Source organism: Aspergillus niger (assembly GCF_000002855.4).
Source record: "Aspergillus niger supercontig An17".
Lineage (NCBI taxonomy): Eukaryota > Fungi > Ascomycota > Eurotiomycetes > Eurotiales > Aspergillaceae > Aspergillus > Aspergillus niger.
Genome location: NT_166532.1, coordinates 547,877 through 564,925, shown reverse-complemented (window position 1 = coordinate 564,925; position 17,049 = coordinate 547,877). Strand labels below are relative to the sequence as shown.

At 47.3% G+C, this 17,049-nt stretch overlaps 6 protein-coding genes across 6 annotated transcripts; 4 read left to right on the top strand and 2 right to left on the bottom strand.

Moving 5' to 3' along the window:
- Positions 1–67: 67 nt before the first annotated feature.
- Positions 68–5,130, top strand: An17g02290 (uncharacterized protein; the record flags this gene model as incomplete). The annotated part of the gene is made up of 7 exons (XM_059745516.1): positions 68–242; positions 316–408; positions 459–648; positions 704–4,565; positions 4,624–4,697; positions 4,754–4,968; positions 5,021–5,130. The coding sequence occupies 7 exons, from the start codon at positions 68–70 to the stop codon at positions 5,128–5,130; spliced, it is 4,719 nt and encodes a 1,572-aa protein (XP_059606816.1).
- Positions 5,131–5,453: 323 nt separating this feature from the next.
- An17g02287 (uncharacterized protein) lies at positions 5,454–5,726 on the top strand (the record flags this gene model as incomplete). The annotated part of the gene is made up of 1 exon (XM_059745515.1): positions 5,454–5,726. The coding sequence occupies one exon, from the start codon at positions 5,454–5,456 to the stop codon at positions 5,724–5,726; it is 273 nt and encodes a 90-aa protein (XP_059606815.1).
- Positions 5,727–7,587: 1,861 nt separating this feature from the next.
- On the bottom strand, positions 7,588–8,675 carry An17g02285 (uncharacterized protein; the record flags this gene model as incomplete). The annotated part of the gene is made up of 5 exons (XM_001398421.3): positions 7,588–7,621; positions 7,689–7,893; positions 7,955–8,109; positions 8,158–8,189; positions 8,244–8,675. 5 exons carry the CDS (start codon positions 8,673–8,675, stop codon positions 7,588–7,590), a joined length of 858 nt encoding a protein of 285 aa, XP_001398458.3.
- Positions 8,676–8,738: 63 nt separating this feature from the next.
- Positions 8,739–9,239, bottom strand: An17g02283 (hypothetical protein; the record flags this gene model as incomplete). Its single annotated transcript, XM_059745514.1, has 1 exon — positions 8,739–9,239. The coding sequence occupies one exon, from the start codon at positions 9,237–9,239 to the stop codon at positions 8,739–8,741; it is 501 nt and encodes a 166-aa protein (XP_059606814.1).
- A 1,282-nt stretch (positions 9,240–10,521) lies between these two features.
- Positions 10,522–12,364, top strand: An17g02280 (uncharacterized protein; the record flags this gene model as incomplete). The annotated part of the gene is made up of 4 exons (XM_001398419.1): positions 10,522–10,670; positions 10,740–10,820; positions 10,958–12,207; positions 12,267–12,364. The coding sequence occupies 4 exons, from the start codon at positions 10,522–10,524 to the stop codon at positions 12,362–12,364; spliced, it is 1,578 nt and encodes a 525-aa protein (XP_001398456.1).
- A 2,583-nt stretch (positions 12,365–14,947) lies between these two features.
- Positions 14,948–15,643, top strand: An17g02270 (uncharacterized protein; the record flags this gene model as incomplete). The annotated part of the gene is made up of 1 exon (XM_059745513.1): positions 14,948–15,643. A coding segment is annotated over one exon (696 nt), but the record flags the coding sequence as incomplete, so codon positions are not given.
- Between the last annotated feature and the right edge of the window lie 1,406 nt (positions 15,644–17,049).

Here is a 17,049-nt window from a genome sequence, read left to right as displayed (position 1 = left end):
TGCATAGGTTGCTTTCTCCGGTCACGTCGATATATAGAGAGACAATATATCTACAGACTTGAACGCAATGGCTCACAATTACGAGGTCGGAACAAGGGCTTGGCAGCCTGATCCGACCGAGGGATGGGTCGCATCTGAAGTCAAAGAGAAGTTGGTTGATGGGGACAAAGTGCAGCTAGTCTTCTTGATAGAAAATGGAGAGGTTCGTACCAGATTATTTGCCCGACTATTTCGGATGGAAGGTATGATATCGACTAACAGGTTTATGTGAGAAGACAAGAACTCTGGAAACAACCCAGGCCGAGTTACAGGTAGACAACAATCCAAAACTGCCGCCGTTGATGAATCCTGCCATGCTCGAAGCCAGCGAAGACCTTACAAACTTGTCTCATCTGAATGAGCCAGCTGGTGGGTGTGTCTCCGAACCAAGATTACGGTGGTTACTGAGTCCAGTCCAGTTTTGCAGGCCATCAAGCTGCGTTATGCCCAGAAGGAAATATACACATATAGTGGCATCGTTCTTATTGCTACCAATCCCTTTGCTCGGGTCGATTCACTTTATGTCCCGCAAATGGTGCAAGTATATGCTGGAAAACATAGGGCATCTCAGGCGCCACACCTTTTTGCTATCGCTGAGGAAGCGTTCGCGTAAGAGCGACACCTTTTCTCAAAACATGTGTGTTTGCTTACGAAATGTGTTTAGTGACATGCTACGCGATGGAAAGAATCAAACGATTGTAGTCTCTGGTGAATCAGGTGCCGGGAAAACGGTCAGCGCAAAGTACATTATGCGTTATTTTGCAACCCGCGAGTCTTCAGATCAACCCGGAAAGTATACTACCAGTCGAGCAGATGCAATCAGCGAAACTGAAGAGCAAATTCTGGCTACTAATCCTGTCATGGAAGCTTTCGGAAATGCCAAAACCACCCGCAACGATAATTCCTCGCGGTTTGGAAAGTACATTGAAATAATGTTCGATGACAGGACCAATATCATCGGCGCAAAGATACGAACTTACCTTCTTGAACGATCTCGTCTTGTCTTCCAGCCATTGAAAGAGCGCAATTATCATATATTCTACCAACTGGTTGCCGGTGCCACTGACCCCGAAAAACAGGAGCTTGGCCTCACATCCGTTGAGGATTTCGATTATCTTAACCAAGGTGGTACACCGACGATTGATGGTGTTGATGACAGAGCCGAATTCAATGCAACAAAGAAGTCCCTGAGTACTATAGGGGTCCCGGAAGGAACGCAGGCGGAAATTTTCCGTGTGCTAGCTGCTTTGTTGCACCTTGGGAATGTCAGAATAACCGCCACCAGGACAGATTCGAGTTTGTCTTCCTCGGAACCTTCACTTGTTCGAGCTTGTCAATTGCTTGGAATTGACGCCAACGAATTCGCGAAATGGATAGTCAAGAAACAATTAATTACACGAGGGGAAAAGATAACGTCCAATCTAACCCAACAACAGGCCACAGTGGTCCGGGACTCGGTTGCTAAATTCATTTATTCTAGCCTATTCGATTGGCTTGTTGACAGGATCAACCAAGGTCTGGCTACCGATAGTATTTTGAACAAGTTCAAGTCTTTTATTGGGGTCTTGGATATTTACGGGTTCGAACATTTTGCGAAAAATTCCTTCGAGCAGTTTTGCATCAACTACGCCAATGAGAAGCTGCAGCAAGAGTTTAACCAGCACGTGTTCAAACTCGAACAGGAAGAATATGTGCGCGAGCAGATAGACTGGACGTTCATTGACTTTTCGGATAACCAACCTTGTATTGACCTGATTGAAGCAAAATTGGGTATCTTATCCCTTTTGGATGAAGAATCTCGGTTGCCTATGGGCTCGGATGAGCAGTTCGTGACCAAGCTGCACCACAATTTCGCCGCAGATAAGCAGAAGTTCTACAAGAAGCCACGTTTTGGCAAATCCGCGTTTACGATATGTCATTATGCAGTCGATGTGACTTACGAGTCCGACGGCTTCATTGAAAAGAACCGGGACACTGTCCCAGATGAGCATCTGGAGATTCTGCGTGGCTCTTCAAATGATTTTGTGAAAGAAATCTTGGACACGGCTGCAGCCGTTCGCGAGAAAGATTCGGCTTCTATTTCATCCAAACCTGTGGCTGCCCCAGGTCGAAAAATTGGCGTTGCTGTCAATCGCAAGCCAACCTTGGGAGGAATCTTCAAGTCATCATTGATTGAGCTTATGAACACAATTAACTCTACCGACGTGCACTACATACGCTGCATCAAGCCTAATGAGGCTAAGGAGTCTTGGAAATTCGAAGGGCCGATGGTCCTCAGTCAACTGAGAGCCTGTGGTGTCCTTGAGACTGTACGGATCAGTACGGCTGGATATCCTACACGCTGGACATACGAAGAATTTGCAATCCGGTACTACATGCTTTGTCACTCATCGCAATGGACGTCAGAAATCAGGGATATGTGCCATGCCATTCTACAGAAAGCTCTCGGGGATGGTACCCAGCAAAAGCAAGATAAATATCAGCTTGGTTTAACGAAGATATTCTTCCGAGCAGGCATGCTTGCTTTTCTCGAAAATCTTCGCACATCAAGATTGAATGGGTGCGCTGTTATGATACAGAAAAACCTTCGATGCAAGTACTACCGCCGCAGATATCTTGAGGCTCGTGCCTCTATCCTCACAACACAGGCTCTTATTAGAGGTTTCTTGGCAAGACAACGTGCAGCTGAGATTCGGCAGGTCAAGGCAGCTACGACGATTCAGAGGGTATGGCGAGGACAGAAGGAGCGGCGGAATTACAGCCGCATCCGTGCCAATTTCGTTCTTTTCCAGTCAGTTGCAAAGGGATTCCTTTGCAGGCAGAATATCCTCGACACGATTCATGGCAATGCAGCCAAAGTAATACAGCGATCGTTCCGTTCCTGGCGACAGCTACGCGCTTGGAGACAATACCGCAGAAAAGTGATCATTGTCCAGAACCTCTGGAGAGGAAAGCAGGCCAGGAGAGAGTACAAGAAGCTTCGCGAGGATGCTCGGGACCTCAAACAGATCTCATATAAGCTGGAGAATAAGGTGGTAGAGTTGACTCAGTACCTCGAATCTTTGAAGCGAGAAAATAAGTCACTCAACTCGCAACTGGAGAACTATGAGACACAAGTGAAGTCGTGGAGAAGCCGTCACAACGTGCTCGAGAATCGTTCGAAAGAATTACAGGCCGAAGCAAACCAGGCAGGTATTACTGCTGCTCGCTTAACTGCCATGGAGGAGGAAATGAATAAGTTACAACAGCACCATAATGATGCGCAGGCAACCATCAAGCGTCTCCAAGAAGAAGAGAAGATCTCACGAGAATCGATTCGTACCGCAAACCAAGAGTTGGAGAAACTTCAGCAGCTGAATACGGATGCTGAAAACGAAAAGGCATCCCTTCGTCAGCAGATAGTCGATCTCGAAGAACAGCTTGAGCTTGCAAAGAGAGTTGTGCCTGCAAACGGCGTGAATGGAGACCAGCAGAATGGTGGGCCCATTCAGCCGCCTGCGAGCGGCTTGATAAACCTTGTTTCTTCCAAGAAGCCGAAGCCCAAAAGGCGAAGTGCCGGTGCTGAGCGGATCGATATTGATCGTTTCAGTGGCGCCTATAACCCGAGGCCAGTGTCGATGGCCATTCCTAGCTCGGCTATGGGCCGCCAGCATTTCTCGGGAAATGCTTTCTCTCCAGGCCTGGACTCCGTTGAGGTAGAACTCGAGAACTTGTTGTCTGAAGAAGATGAGCTCAATGAAGAGGTGACTATGGGTTTGATACGCAACCTGAAAATTCCACTACCCAGCTCTACACCTCCACCTACGGAGAAGGAGGTCTTGTTCCCAGCTTATTTGATCAATTTAGTGACGTCCGAAATGTGGAACAATGGCTTTGTGAAAGAGTCCGAGCGTTTCTTGGCCAACGTTATGCAGTCAATCCAGCAAGAGGTCATGCAGCACGATGGAGAGGATGCTATTAATCCAGGGGCCTTTTGGCTTTCAAATGTTCACGAAATGTTGTCTTTCGTTTTCTTGGCCGAAGACTGGTACGAAGCACAGAAGACGGATAATTTTGAGTACGATCGTCTGCTAGAGATTGTGAAGCATGATCTCGAAAGCCTGGAGTTCAACATTTATCATACGTGGATGAAAGTATTGAAGAAGAAACTTTACAAGATGATTGTACCAGCGATCATTGAATCCCAGTCCCTCCCAGGTTTTGTTACAAGCGAGACAAACAGGTTCCTTGGGAAGCTCCTACCCTCCAACAACAACCCAGCCTACAGTATGGATAACCTTCTCAGTCTCTTGAACAATGTCTACAAAGCAATGAAGGCTTTCTATCTGGAAGAGACTATCATAACACAGACGGTCACTGAGCTTCTCCGACTTGTTGGTGTCACTGCATTCAATGACCTCCTCATGCGGAGAAACTTTCTCTCCTGGAAACGTGGTCTGCAGATCAACTACAATATCACCCGCATTGAGGAGTGGTGCAAGAGCCATGATATGCCAGAGGGTACACTTCAGCTGGAGCATCTAATGGTAAGGGGTCTATCGAGACGAAGGGATTGTGCTATTTGCTGAAATTAGCTCTATCTAGCAAGCAACCAAGCTTCTTCAGCTCAAGAAGGCCACTTTGAATGACATTGAGATTATCCAGGATATTTGTTGGATGTGAGTTTCGATCAGGTTGTTCTGCTGAAACCTCATGCAGTACTGACAGTTCTTAGGCTCTCACCAAACCAAATCCAGAAACTTCTGAACCAGTATCTCGTGGCTGACTATGAGCAACCTATCAATGGTGAAATCATGAAAGCGGTGGCCTCCCGTGTCACCGAGAAGAGTGATGTTCTCCTTCTGACACCTGTTGACATGGAAGATAGTGGCCCGTATGAGATTGCGGAGCCACGTGTTATAACAGCTTTGGAGACATACACCCCGTCTTGTAAGTGGACCACAGCGGACAGTGCGCCGAGTAATGCTAACAGTCTCTGAAGGGCTTCAAACGCCGCGACTAAAGCGGCTGGCTGAAATCGTTTCTGCCCAAGCGATGGCTCAGCAAGAGAGGCTGGAGATGACGGAAAGCGGCGCGACGATGATGGAATAGACCTTGTATATGAGCAACGGAGCACTAGCAGTTTCATAGAAACCCTGATGATGAGCGTTTGTATCGTACTAGCCATTTTGATGATATCTCTGTAAGCAGCCGAATAAAGGGACCCAAGCTGAACCACACACTACCGCCTGGTGGGGCTGCGGGGAAACAAGAATCTTAAGCCTTGAATTGAACGAACCTGCGGCACAACAGATATATATATCTAGCGCACCTCCGTCTGTCTGTTCTCCTATGTCTGCGGTCTGTCAACGTACAAGCTACTTTTCAGTTCTCTCTTGTTATTACTTCTGAGAATCTGATCGGCCTACGCAAAGATGGCCTCACTGGAAAAATTAAACTTCATCACCGGCAACAAAAACAAGCTAGCAGAAGTGAAAGCGATATTAGGGACTGTGATCGACGTTGAAAACCAAGCAGTTGACCTTCCTGAGATACAGGGTACGATAGAAGAAATTGCCCGGGAGAAATGCCGACGTGCAGCAGAAGTGGTGAGTGGCATTTCAAAGGCTGAATCTGCACAGCTCTATCACACAGACTCACCTCGGTCAGGTCGGAGGCCCGGTGTTGACGGAAGATACTGCGCTTGAGTTTCACGCCCTCAAAGGACTGCCTGGTCCATATATGTATGTATTCCTCGTCCAAGCATACTGACTCTCCTACTAATCCTATCTAGCAAATCATTTCTCGATGCCCTAGGCCATGAAGGTCTGAATAAATTGCTTGACTCATTTGAGACCAGGGCTGCGGAGGCTGTCTGCACCTTTGCCTTTTCCAGCGGACCCGGTTCGGATCCAATCTTATTCCAGGGTAGAACTGAGGTAGGATTGAGTGTCAACTCCACCTACCCTGTCAGAGGCTGACGCATTCACACAAGGGAGCTATCGTGAGACCAAGGGGCCCTGCGAATTTTGGTATGTACAGGCGACTATTAGTTACACAAATTGAGACTCACTAGCTCCTTCCAGGCTGGGACCCGATTTTTGAGCATCAAGGCAAGACTTACGCTGAAATGGACAAAGAAGAGAAGGTCAGGAAATTGTCCCATCAGTTTCTTGATCAGCCACTAATATTGGAGCAGAACCGTATCTCACACAGATATAAAGCTCTGGTCAAATTGCAAGATTGGTTGGCCGACAGACGTCCTTGATATGACCTGCAGATTTCACGATACGAATTGGTGTCGGTTTCGGCCGCCCCCTCCCCGTATCCCTTGGGATAATCGAGACCTCAAGCTCGATCATGTTTCCAAGATTGTACCCAGCTAGAAATCCTTGCGCAATTGGACTCTACATCCTCATCCCTCTCACTATTCAATTCAACCACTAATTCCTCGTCGAAGGCTTCTCGAGCTTCGTCAAGCAAAACACCAAATATCTCGGCATCTAAATTTTCCTGCAGCTTCGTTTCATTGTAGCCCCTGCAACAATAAGCTCCAATTAGGATTTCAGCTGATAGTAAAGGGGGTTGTGGCTTATGGTCCTGTGGTGTACCTTGATGCGAGACGATCATAATGAACAGCCGTAGATGGGCAGCGTAATACAACGACCAAATCGATCCATGACTTGGGGAACAGGTCGCATGCATGCCAGTCGATTAGATAGCCACCCTGAAGCACCTGATCCTCAATAGCGTCCAGGAGCTGCAATATATGTATGTTAGGTAAACGTAAGGAGTGCATGATTGAAACCAACTTATCAGGCGACTGAAAACCAGACTAAATAAGAGTTACATGAACGTACTTTGTCCTCATCCACGACCCAGGTTTGTAATTCGTGGTCATATGTCTCGTAGCAGTCTCGCTCTTTTGCGACATGGTTGATTGAAAGATGCCGCAGACCTGTCTCCTCGGCCAATTGTTCGCAATGGACGGTTTTGCCTACGCCGGGCGTGCCTGTTATTATCACATTCGGAGATGTCCGCATTATGCCTCATTGAAATGCGTGAAGTGAATTATATCTTTCAATATGCCCGATAAAGGCCGATAAAGTTTCCACAGTGAGGGGAAAATTTCCGTGGGGTAGGTAATCAGTACAGCTTCGGATTATCAAACTTCCCGATATCTCCATAAGTTACCCGGTGCTACATGATTCGTTATCTAGGAGATTGAAGCTGCCGTGCTCAGAATTATATATGCACAAACGAGTATTAGAGTACTTAGACAAGGCTAGCTCACATGTAACCCTGATAAGCATCTGCAGAGAGCTCGCCGGGAAGCTTGAGTTCTTATGATGTGGTACAATGCACTTGAAAACCCAACCTAATAACCTTCCTCAAGCATGCTGCCACTTGTTGAGCTGACAGATAACGGCTACTTGAAGATTCATGTCCATGCTGATGATGATGATGGGAAATAGCAAACTAGGCATGTTGTGATGCACGCTTCACATCGTAGGCCAAAGAACTGTTGCTGTTTTGCAGCCTGATGCCATGCCGCGCTTGTCCGCAGTGCTATTTGCTAGACGAATTGGCGGAATATTTAAGCCTAGGAGTAGTCTGGTAAGCTAACCCTGCATCGTCACCATATCGGTCGCCTCTTCCATGTAACTTACTTTAGAAGCTCAAATACCTTGTACTTTTGCAGATATGCTGTGCCTCGTCTGTATACCTTCAATACGCGTGCGGGGTCCGACGTCAGTGCCTGGGGCCCTCTGAGCCGCTTCACTGCTGGAGGTGTTCGGAACATAGGATCGAAGACTAGTATGTTTGCGCTACCACCGTCACGAATTTCGAAACCGATAATTGTCATGGAGTGTCCTGTTTATGCCCATCCACTCATTAGACATGTTACATGTCACGAAGAAAGAGGTCTTCAAACCCTGATGCTGGAAGTAAATAGGGGGCAAGTTTGTCTGCATGACTTTGTGTCCTTCCTCTAAAGCACATGATTCTCGAAAATAAGCCGCAACATTCATGTATAGTGCGTCATGTGCACGCACTTCCTTCGAGGCACCAATGCTATTTGCTTCGCACCTGTGGGTTGTTAAAGCAGCGCTTCCCGGCTTGGAGATGGAGTCTTACTGTATGCCGAGACTCGAGAACAGCGCTTGTGCCTATAAATTAATGAATCAATTCAATCCACAAGATTACATTCACGGTCATCATACCTCTGGCGTGCCAATGTACTTCCTAGTTCCTCGGATACCTCCTGTTTCGACCCTCCCTACACTATTAAAACCATTGTCCCACGCATCTTCGATCATATCTTGTAGTTGGAAGATCGTGGGTAGCTCTTGTGGGAAACGCTCATGCCCCGGAAGTTGAGTTTCTTTCATGTACGTGATTAGCATTTGGATATTCCTATACCCGCAAAATCCTCCTTCTTTGGGGATCTTCGAGATCTGATGGACCTTTGGGCTGCAAAAAAAAGCACGTTGAACGGATTTGTCCTGCTCACATAACCGAGCGAGCACCGGAATGACATCGCGCGTCTCGTTCTCGACAGCTTCGCGCCTCCGAAGCGTGCCGTCTACGGCGATTGTATTTGTGAAAATTGACATAGAACCCCTCTCTAACATTCTTCGCAGCCACGATGGCATCTGCTTTTCGTGAGCATGAGGCCCTAACTCCGTACGCTAAGTAGTATGTCAGCACAACGCGCTCTATGATGGATAAAGGATAAATGAAGATTTTCGTACACCAAGCCGCTTAGCTCTCCCATTGTGCGGTGTTTTCGTGCCACCAATCAATGACCATGATGAGAGCGTTCTATCTTCGCTGGGTAGCAGCCCGGGAGTGCCCCCTTCCAACCATTCCTGTCTCTCTGCATCATGGCTTGACACCGCACTCTCCATGTCAACAGGCAATTCCGGCTGGCATGAAGATATTTCATCAAGGGCAACTGTTTCCGCAAAATGCAAGTCGAGGTGGGCGGAGAGTTCGGTGTTGAGTACTATTTCCCCACAGCCGTGTGGACACTCGGTATAATCCCCAGAACATTCTCCCGTTCCAGTTGAGGGTGCATTTGCCGGCCGTCTGCTATGCCCAGCCTGGGTATCCACTTCAGGGTGGTAAACATCCACATGTTCTACAACACGGCTGATGCCCGGATCAGAAAATGGACAAAAGGGACATGTTGGATCACTATCATTTTTATGGTCCATGGCAACCAGTATTGTATCCGCCCCAAGAATTACCTCGAGATGAGATGAAGACAGCTTCACGCTCTTGTAAGTTATGACTGATATTTTCGTCTCACAAACAAAGAAGAGGTGATTGGGAGCCGACTAGGGCCAGAAGTAGGTAAAGGTGACAGTTGGCTAAATAGGCACCCATCGTAGGCCCACCTAAATCAACCACGGAATCATGTGCCAAGCAGCTTAGATGCGAAGATCGAGACCCAACTGAGACGACTTGCCCTAAAACGATATACAATCTACTCTTGCTTATAATTATCACTTACTCCCGACGGTGTACTTGGGTGTGGCAAAAAAGCCCTACAATGATACGAATGAAAGTGTGGCCCTGAGATCATTCACTAGTTAGCTGCCGTGCGACGATGCACTCCGTGGTATAATAAAAAACAATGCTATTACGGGTAGTATTGCCTATGGGGGGTCTAGCCTCATACCAGTGTCGGTTATTCTTCCCGACTTGCTACCAGCAAATCAAATTGTATTCCTCTTGATACTGGTAGGCATGACATACGGAGTATATTAATATCCACAAAGCATATATCACTGTTACCTAGTGCATATCACAAAGTAGATTTGATGCACCGTATAGGTAAACATGTCATCTGATGCTAAACCAGTACATAGTACTATAGTATCGATAACAGGTAGCATACTGAACGGATCTCATTCAATAGATCACACCTCGCATTTCCTATGATACAAATCACTGCACGTAGCAATGAAAAGGTGGGAATAAAGTTCAAGACCCTGAATGAGCAATACCATAGTTCGCGACCAAATAGCCGAATCAGTCACCTGTAGTCTGCTGTATATATGAAAATGATAGGCTAACATAGCACCAAGTGGTCCAATTGAAGAATTCAGAAAAGGTTTTAGTGTGATACCATTATATCGTATCTTTGGTTGTAGATGGTTGAGTCTTCTGTGAATTACGTTACGCGACGGGGGGGTGCAAACTCATAGCATAGCAGAAAAACTAGACTGCTTTGGTACTAATGCACCCATGTTCCTTGACTCAACGTTCATCTTCAATTAGTAATTATCAAGTCCCGATACTGTGTACCCGCAAAAGGAAGGCGGAGAAACGAAATGGCGAATGATCATTCGTCTCACATCTCATCGGCATGAGCTCCGCTTTCGCAACCCCGCCAGTGCACATAAAAAAGGCTGTCCCGCTACCGGAGCCAATTGCGTGGGTGTGTCATCTCTCAATTGCGAGGCTTCAACTTGCTGTTCCAGCGACCCAAAGATGGATGGCCACCAGCAAAGCCAGAAGGATCCTTTGGAATTTGCCAGGAGTGAGTCGAAAAACTCACCGGATAGCAATTGGATTGTGCAGAAGTTTGGAGGTACCAGTGTTGGGAAATTCGCATTGAACATCATTGATCAAGTGGTATTGTAAGTAAATCTGTTCTCTGTATATTCATCTAACATTCGTCGTGCTTGCTAACAACGGCTTTGAATCAGACCAAGTCTACTCGAACACCGCGTGGCTATAGTCTGTTCGGCACGGAGTAGTTCAACAAAGGCTGCAGGAACCACGAACCGGTGAGTCATAATCTCTGTGTTCAAAATCTCAGGAGATCCTTCCATATACTGTCCAGCTCTTGTCCGCAATGTTTTCACGACTTCCAGATCCCGTTAGAATAGAGTTACCATTCGGACTAACCCACTATATAACACAGTCTGTTGCGAGCAGCTCGGGATGCGGAAGACGCTCTATCACAAGAATATGCTTCCCTTGTTGAGGCAGTCCGGCTCGAACATATCCAGGTCGTTGACGATCAAATCCAGTCTAAGGTACTCAAGTCCCGGCTCGTTTCAGAGATAAACAACGAATGCGACAAAGTACTTCGAGTCTTGGAGGCTGCACAGACACTAGGAGAAATAAGCGCACGATGCGTGGATAAAGTGATCAGTACAGGAGAAAAATTGAGTTGTCGCTTAATGGCCGCATATATTCAAGACCGTGGGGTGGATTCACAGTACGTGGATCTAGCTGAGGTCATCGACTTTCCTATTTCGAATCAGGGCCTCGACCAGGACTTCTACAATAATCTCGCTGCAGCTCTTGGCCGAAAGATTCGGGCTTGTGAAAACAAAGTACCAGTTGTTACTGGCTTTTTTGGAACCGTGCCCGGGGGCCTCCTCGATCAGATTGGCCGCGGTTATACTGATCTCTGCGCTGCCCTCGTTGCTGTTGGAATAGATGCTAAGGAACTTCAAGTCTGGAAAGAGGTCGATGGAATATTCACCGCAGATCCCCGGAAGGTGCCTACTGCACGCCTTTTACCTGCAATCACGCCAGCTGAAGCAGCTGAACTGACATTCTACGGTTCGGAGGTAATTCATCCCTTCACCATGGAGCAAGTCATGCGCGCCAAGATTCCAATTCGCATAAAGAATGTTATGAACCCAAGAGGTGATGGCACCGTGATCTTTCCAGACTCTACTTTCGAATTGGAGAAGACAACTCCAGGCCATGATCCGAGGCTATTCCGTACCCGCAGCCCTAGTCTTGTGCAGCGGCCTAAACGCCCAACGGCGGTAACGATTAAGCACAAGATATTGGTGATTAATGTACATTCCAACAAACGTTCGCTCTCACATGGATTTTTCGCTGGGATATTCTCCGTTCTCGACAGGTGGAGACTTTCAATTGATTTGATCTCTACGAGTGAGGTTCATGTCTCGATGGCTCTTCATTCGGAAATGCCTCTCCTCAATGGAGTCGGGAGGGATGAATATCAAGTTATTGATGAAGATCTCAAAGGTGCTTTGCGCGACCTGCAGCGATATGGTACAGTTGATATCATCCCCGAGATGGCAATCCTTAGTCTTGTCGGGAAACAGATGAAAAATATGATCGGAGTAGCTGGCCGGATGTTTTCTACCCTAGGTGAGAATAATGTCAATATTGAGATGATTTCCCAAGGTAAGTCTCGCTTTTACCTGTGCATCCTGAACACCGACTGACGATATACCGCCCTGAAGGTGCAAGTGAGATCAACATCTCATGTGTCATTGAAGAGAGAGACGCTGATCGTGCCTTAAATATCATCCACACCAGCATGTTCACGTTCTTGGACTGAAAAGTGCTCTTTGTCTTCCCTTATACTTTTGCGTCGCGCTACCTTCCAAATTTTGTGTCCGTCTCTAACGCTATGATGTCCATTATCACCCTTATGTCTTTCCAAACTACAAGAGTCACGTGCATATAAACAGCTGTGTAGTTGATCATGCTTCTTTCCTCCCTTTCTTTCTATCTCCTTTTTTCCTTTCGTCGTTTGCAGGTCCGTCTAATGCAGATAGATTCTTGGCTTTCCTTGTATGCCCCAGGTTGTTCATGTATTGGCGTCAAGTTCATTTTCTCTGGTCTACCGGGGTTGGCTTACCTTTATACATTTTTTGATTTATCTGTCCTTTTTGTCTATTATAGAGTTTCATTTCCTCGCAATACCTCTCCCATTATTCATAAGGAATGTTTCTAAGTTTTCTTCGGCTTATTCATCACATTGCTGAATAACTAACTAACTAGTCATCTATCAGAATGGCTTAGTTATATGGCGAGGTCCGGATGTCCAGATTAATTTTGCTTCCAATAACGATCAGTATATGCATAGTTCCTGCAGGTCCAAAAAGAACGCATTTTCAGAACGGTGCGTGCGAGTTTTGTTTTCCACATTGCTCAAGGAAAACCTCGCACGCGGAAAAGAACATTGAATGATATAGTAGTAGATACAGTAGTACGGAGTAGATAATGAGATATAAGAGGAGGAGCATATCCTACAAAATGATTGTGTCCTATCAGAGATAGTTAGCTATACCTTTTATGCGGGTAATGCCGAATAAGTTTAAGCTCACACTGCGTATTCACGGCTCCTTCGGAGGTATGGTAACATGTGGAGACATCGAATAATGAAACGGCGATCCTGTAAAATATAGAAAGTACATAACTGCCGATTTACATATAGATAATAAGTATAAGGTGTGTGTACCCTAGCAGAGTCAACCCTTGCGCCACCATGGTACCCTTAGCTTGGTCTCCTTCTAGCTCCGAGGGTGTTGTGGCTACTATATAGCGAGATCGATTAGCAGTTTCTACAAGCTTTGATGAGAAAAATGTAGGGTAGAAAGAAGGGGAAAGGGGGGGGGAGGGTGGGGTTCGCAAGTCAAATCCCTAAGCGCATGGCTCACAGCAGTAAGTGGTTGCTTACGCCTCGGTCGGTGCATTGTCTTAGCCAAGCCGCGTTATTGCGAGTCCCTAGCTCGGTATTCGCTGCTTCTTCTCGGAGGTGAGGTAATCATCCCTGGATGACATGAATTGTTCATGTTGCTTGTGTTTGCTTTTAAATGAGTTCAATAGCTTTACTCAGATTGCGAACGGGGTACCAAGGAAGCTAGGGCCGTAGTGGGTTACTAGTATCCTTGTGAAGTCGGGGAATGTTTGTTGAAGGGAAGTAATTTCGTAGCCTAAGTGCTTCTCGAAGGGTGGGAGTACGGATACGGTATCCTCGTCAGCTACAATTTTCACAACAAATGAGTAGGACTTTGTTCGGTAGCCTAGACTGTATTTGGTAGGCTGGGAATTTATAATAAGTACCAAGTGCATGCCACCAGAGTCCAGACTGCTTCATCAATCGACCAAGGGACCCATGATCTACAGAGTTCGCCAGCTAATTGGGTGGGTTTGAGTAAGGGATGAATCCCCATGGGTCTAACAGATGTAGCGTCGATACTGTTCACTGGGCAGCATCAGGGGACCCGCATGCCTACTCAGTCTGTGCTAGGCTAGTAAGGGAGGAGGGGGAGCCAGGGATTGGTATTACCATCTACATTTATGTATGATGTACGGAGTACGGAGGGCGGAATAGTAACTTGTAAACGCGAAGTGAATGATAATCCACTTGTGACAATACGTGTAAAGTCTGCCTCTCATGCCGGATGGGTACCCGAGGGTAGCTTGACGGTCCGGAGGCTGCCCGACGCGTGACGCGCACGCGCCATAACCATACCATACAGGCCCGACGAGGCGCGTGGGCAATCAACAGGTGCAGCCTGTCTTTCTTCGTTCTCTCATTCTTCACTCAACTAAGGAATTATTCACAAAATATCTTGCGCATATCTCCCCACCTTGCCTGGACGGACCTTACCGGACAAAGGGATTTGAACTTAGTCGAGCCGTCTTGCCGCCTATGTTCTGGGACTCTTTCCTTCGATAACCCACTTGCTCCATCGCTCTGTTCTCGATCTCACCATCTAACATACATCATCTACTTCGCGCCTATTCAACGTACCACGCCCTTCCAGTGGCTGCCTGCTTCTGGCTACATATTTGTTCCGATAACCACGTCAATTTTCAAGCCTTGGATGACGATAGCCGTTTCCCTAGGCCCTCTCTGTCCTTGTCTCTAGATTACTGCCTGTGCATCGCGCTCCTACGCGCTGGATGTTTTGACCATTATCGTTTCTCGCACTGCGATTTGCAATTTCACCACCCAGATTTTGTTCAATAATCTCAGCAAGGCGTGCTCTCCCGTTCATTGCTCCGCGGGTGCCCTACTAGAGCCCAAGGTAACCCGAATCTTTGCCCTGTTGCCATACACGGTGTGCGGAAGTTCGCTCCGCGTCGGAAGTCCCTTGACACCAAGGTACAGGGCATAGATCGTGGCAGTATGAGCCCGACACGTTCTGCGCCGCTAACCTCACGGCCTACATCTTGTGGAAAAGCGATTCCCAAGCCACGACCCCGCTTAGAGCCCTCACCTTTACCTCTGCAGCCTGTTGAGCATGTGCCGTCGACACAAGGTCAATTCTTAAATGCGACCGCTTCTACGACGCACAACGTTTCGCCGGCAAAAGCCGTTCGCGGCTCAAGTAGCCTGTTTTCTGGACATGGAAATCTAGGATATGTTCCCATCACAGCGCCCCCCGCTCCAGAATTTATAACAGATTCTCCTTCCAAACACCCCTCCTTCGGATATCACCACACCGCTGCTTCTTCCTCTTCAATGCCCCAATCCGCGTTATTCACGACATTCTCCACTTCCAGTTCAGGGAAACAGTCTCCAAAGGAAACCCAATCATCAGATGAACCCAACAGCGATAATTTTGCAGACTTCCCCGAACCCTCATTCATACCCAAACCTTTGAAGAGGACACTCATGGATGCAGCGCCACTGAAGGAACGACAAACAAAGAAGCAGAAGCGGGAGGAACCTAGTTCTATGCGCTTACCGGAACCTCATGAAATGCCTCCGATAGAAGACGATGGTACAAAGCCGCCTTATAGCTATGCAACGCTGATTGGCATGTCTATACTTCGTGCGCCAAACAGGCGATTGACATTAGCGCAAATATACAAGTGGATCTCGGATACGTTTTCGTATTACAAGAATAGTGACCCAGGCTGGCAGAACAGCATTCGGCACAATCTCAGCCTGAATAAAGCATTTATCAAGCAAGAAAGGCCTAAGGATGATCCAGGGAAAGGCAACTACTGGGCTATTGAGCCTGGAATGGAAGCTCAATTCCTCAAAGACAAGCCACTACGCCGCGCAACCATGTCCAGCCTTCCTCTTCCGGCAGCGCCTCAGAAGGACACAGCGCGTCCGCATACTTCAAGTACTACTACATGGGCAATCCCGCCCCCAGCATACCAACCGACAGGAAAACATTCGAAGCCTGTGGATCTATCTTCTGATGCCACGCTCCCTGCTTCTGATCCTGCTCTTCAAGAAGACACGAGTGACGAACATACCAACCGTACTGTGCAGACTCTTGGTCCTCGGTCATCACCGCTCCAAACCATACATTCGTCACCTCCTGTTGTGCCCCCTCGTTACACTCGACAAGGGACCCCTCCAACGCCATCTCAAACCATCACTTCAGGAATCGTTTCCATCACCACTAAAAGGAAACAAAACGCAGTGAATGACAGTGGATACTTCTCGTCGCTAGAGTCCTCAGCTATGCGACCAAGCAAAGCTGGGCATATTCTAACTTCGGATTTAGACATAGACCCGCCACGAATTAAGCGTGGTCGGGCAGAGGAAGAGATAGCTCGAATTCGAAGTTCTTCCCACGATATTAGCCCAAGTCAGTGTGGCATCTTGAAGGACTCAGGATTAGTTGTTGGTTCATCGCCCCTCCGTGGGGAATATATCAGCATGCTACCCCCTCCTATCACGCCTGTCATCAAATTCAAGAAACCCGCTAAACCACCACCTTCAGTATCACCAAACACGAATCTCAGGAACCATCGTAAGAAGATCCAACACATGGTCAATTCCCCGATAAAGCATTTGGGCCTCAACGATGAAGATCTTCCTTGGAGCCCGGCTTTCAATATCCAAGACGAGACGTTCACGCCGAGTGAAAATCTCCATACTGGCTTCGATGTCTTTGCGGATCCTGTTCCGGATAATATATCAACCCCAGCATACGGCTCGCCAGAGAAGCGGTCTGCAAAGCGTACTCGAACAGACGCTGGCGGATCAAATGGCAATATACTGGCAGATATCACATCATTGAATTCCAACAACAGGCTGGGGGTGCAACCGTTGCAATCATCGACCAAAGCTAAAAGCCTTCTTTTCCCCGAGTCGCCTTCCAAAGTAACTGACTCTGCACGTTATCTGGACTCTTCACATGAGGATTTCTTCTCGTTTCATCTTTTTGATGAAAGCCCGGCGGAAATCGATGGCGTGGATATTTTGCAGGGATTCCAGAAGATCGGAGGTATGAACAAGGAAGAACCGTCAAGAGCGAAATCATA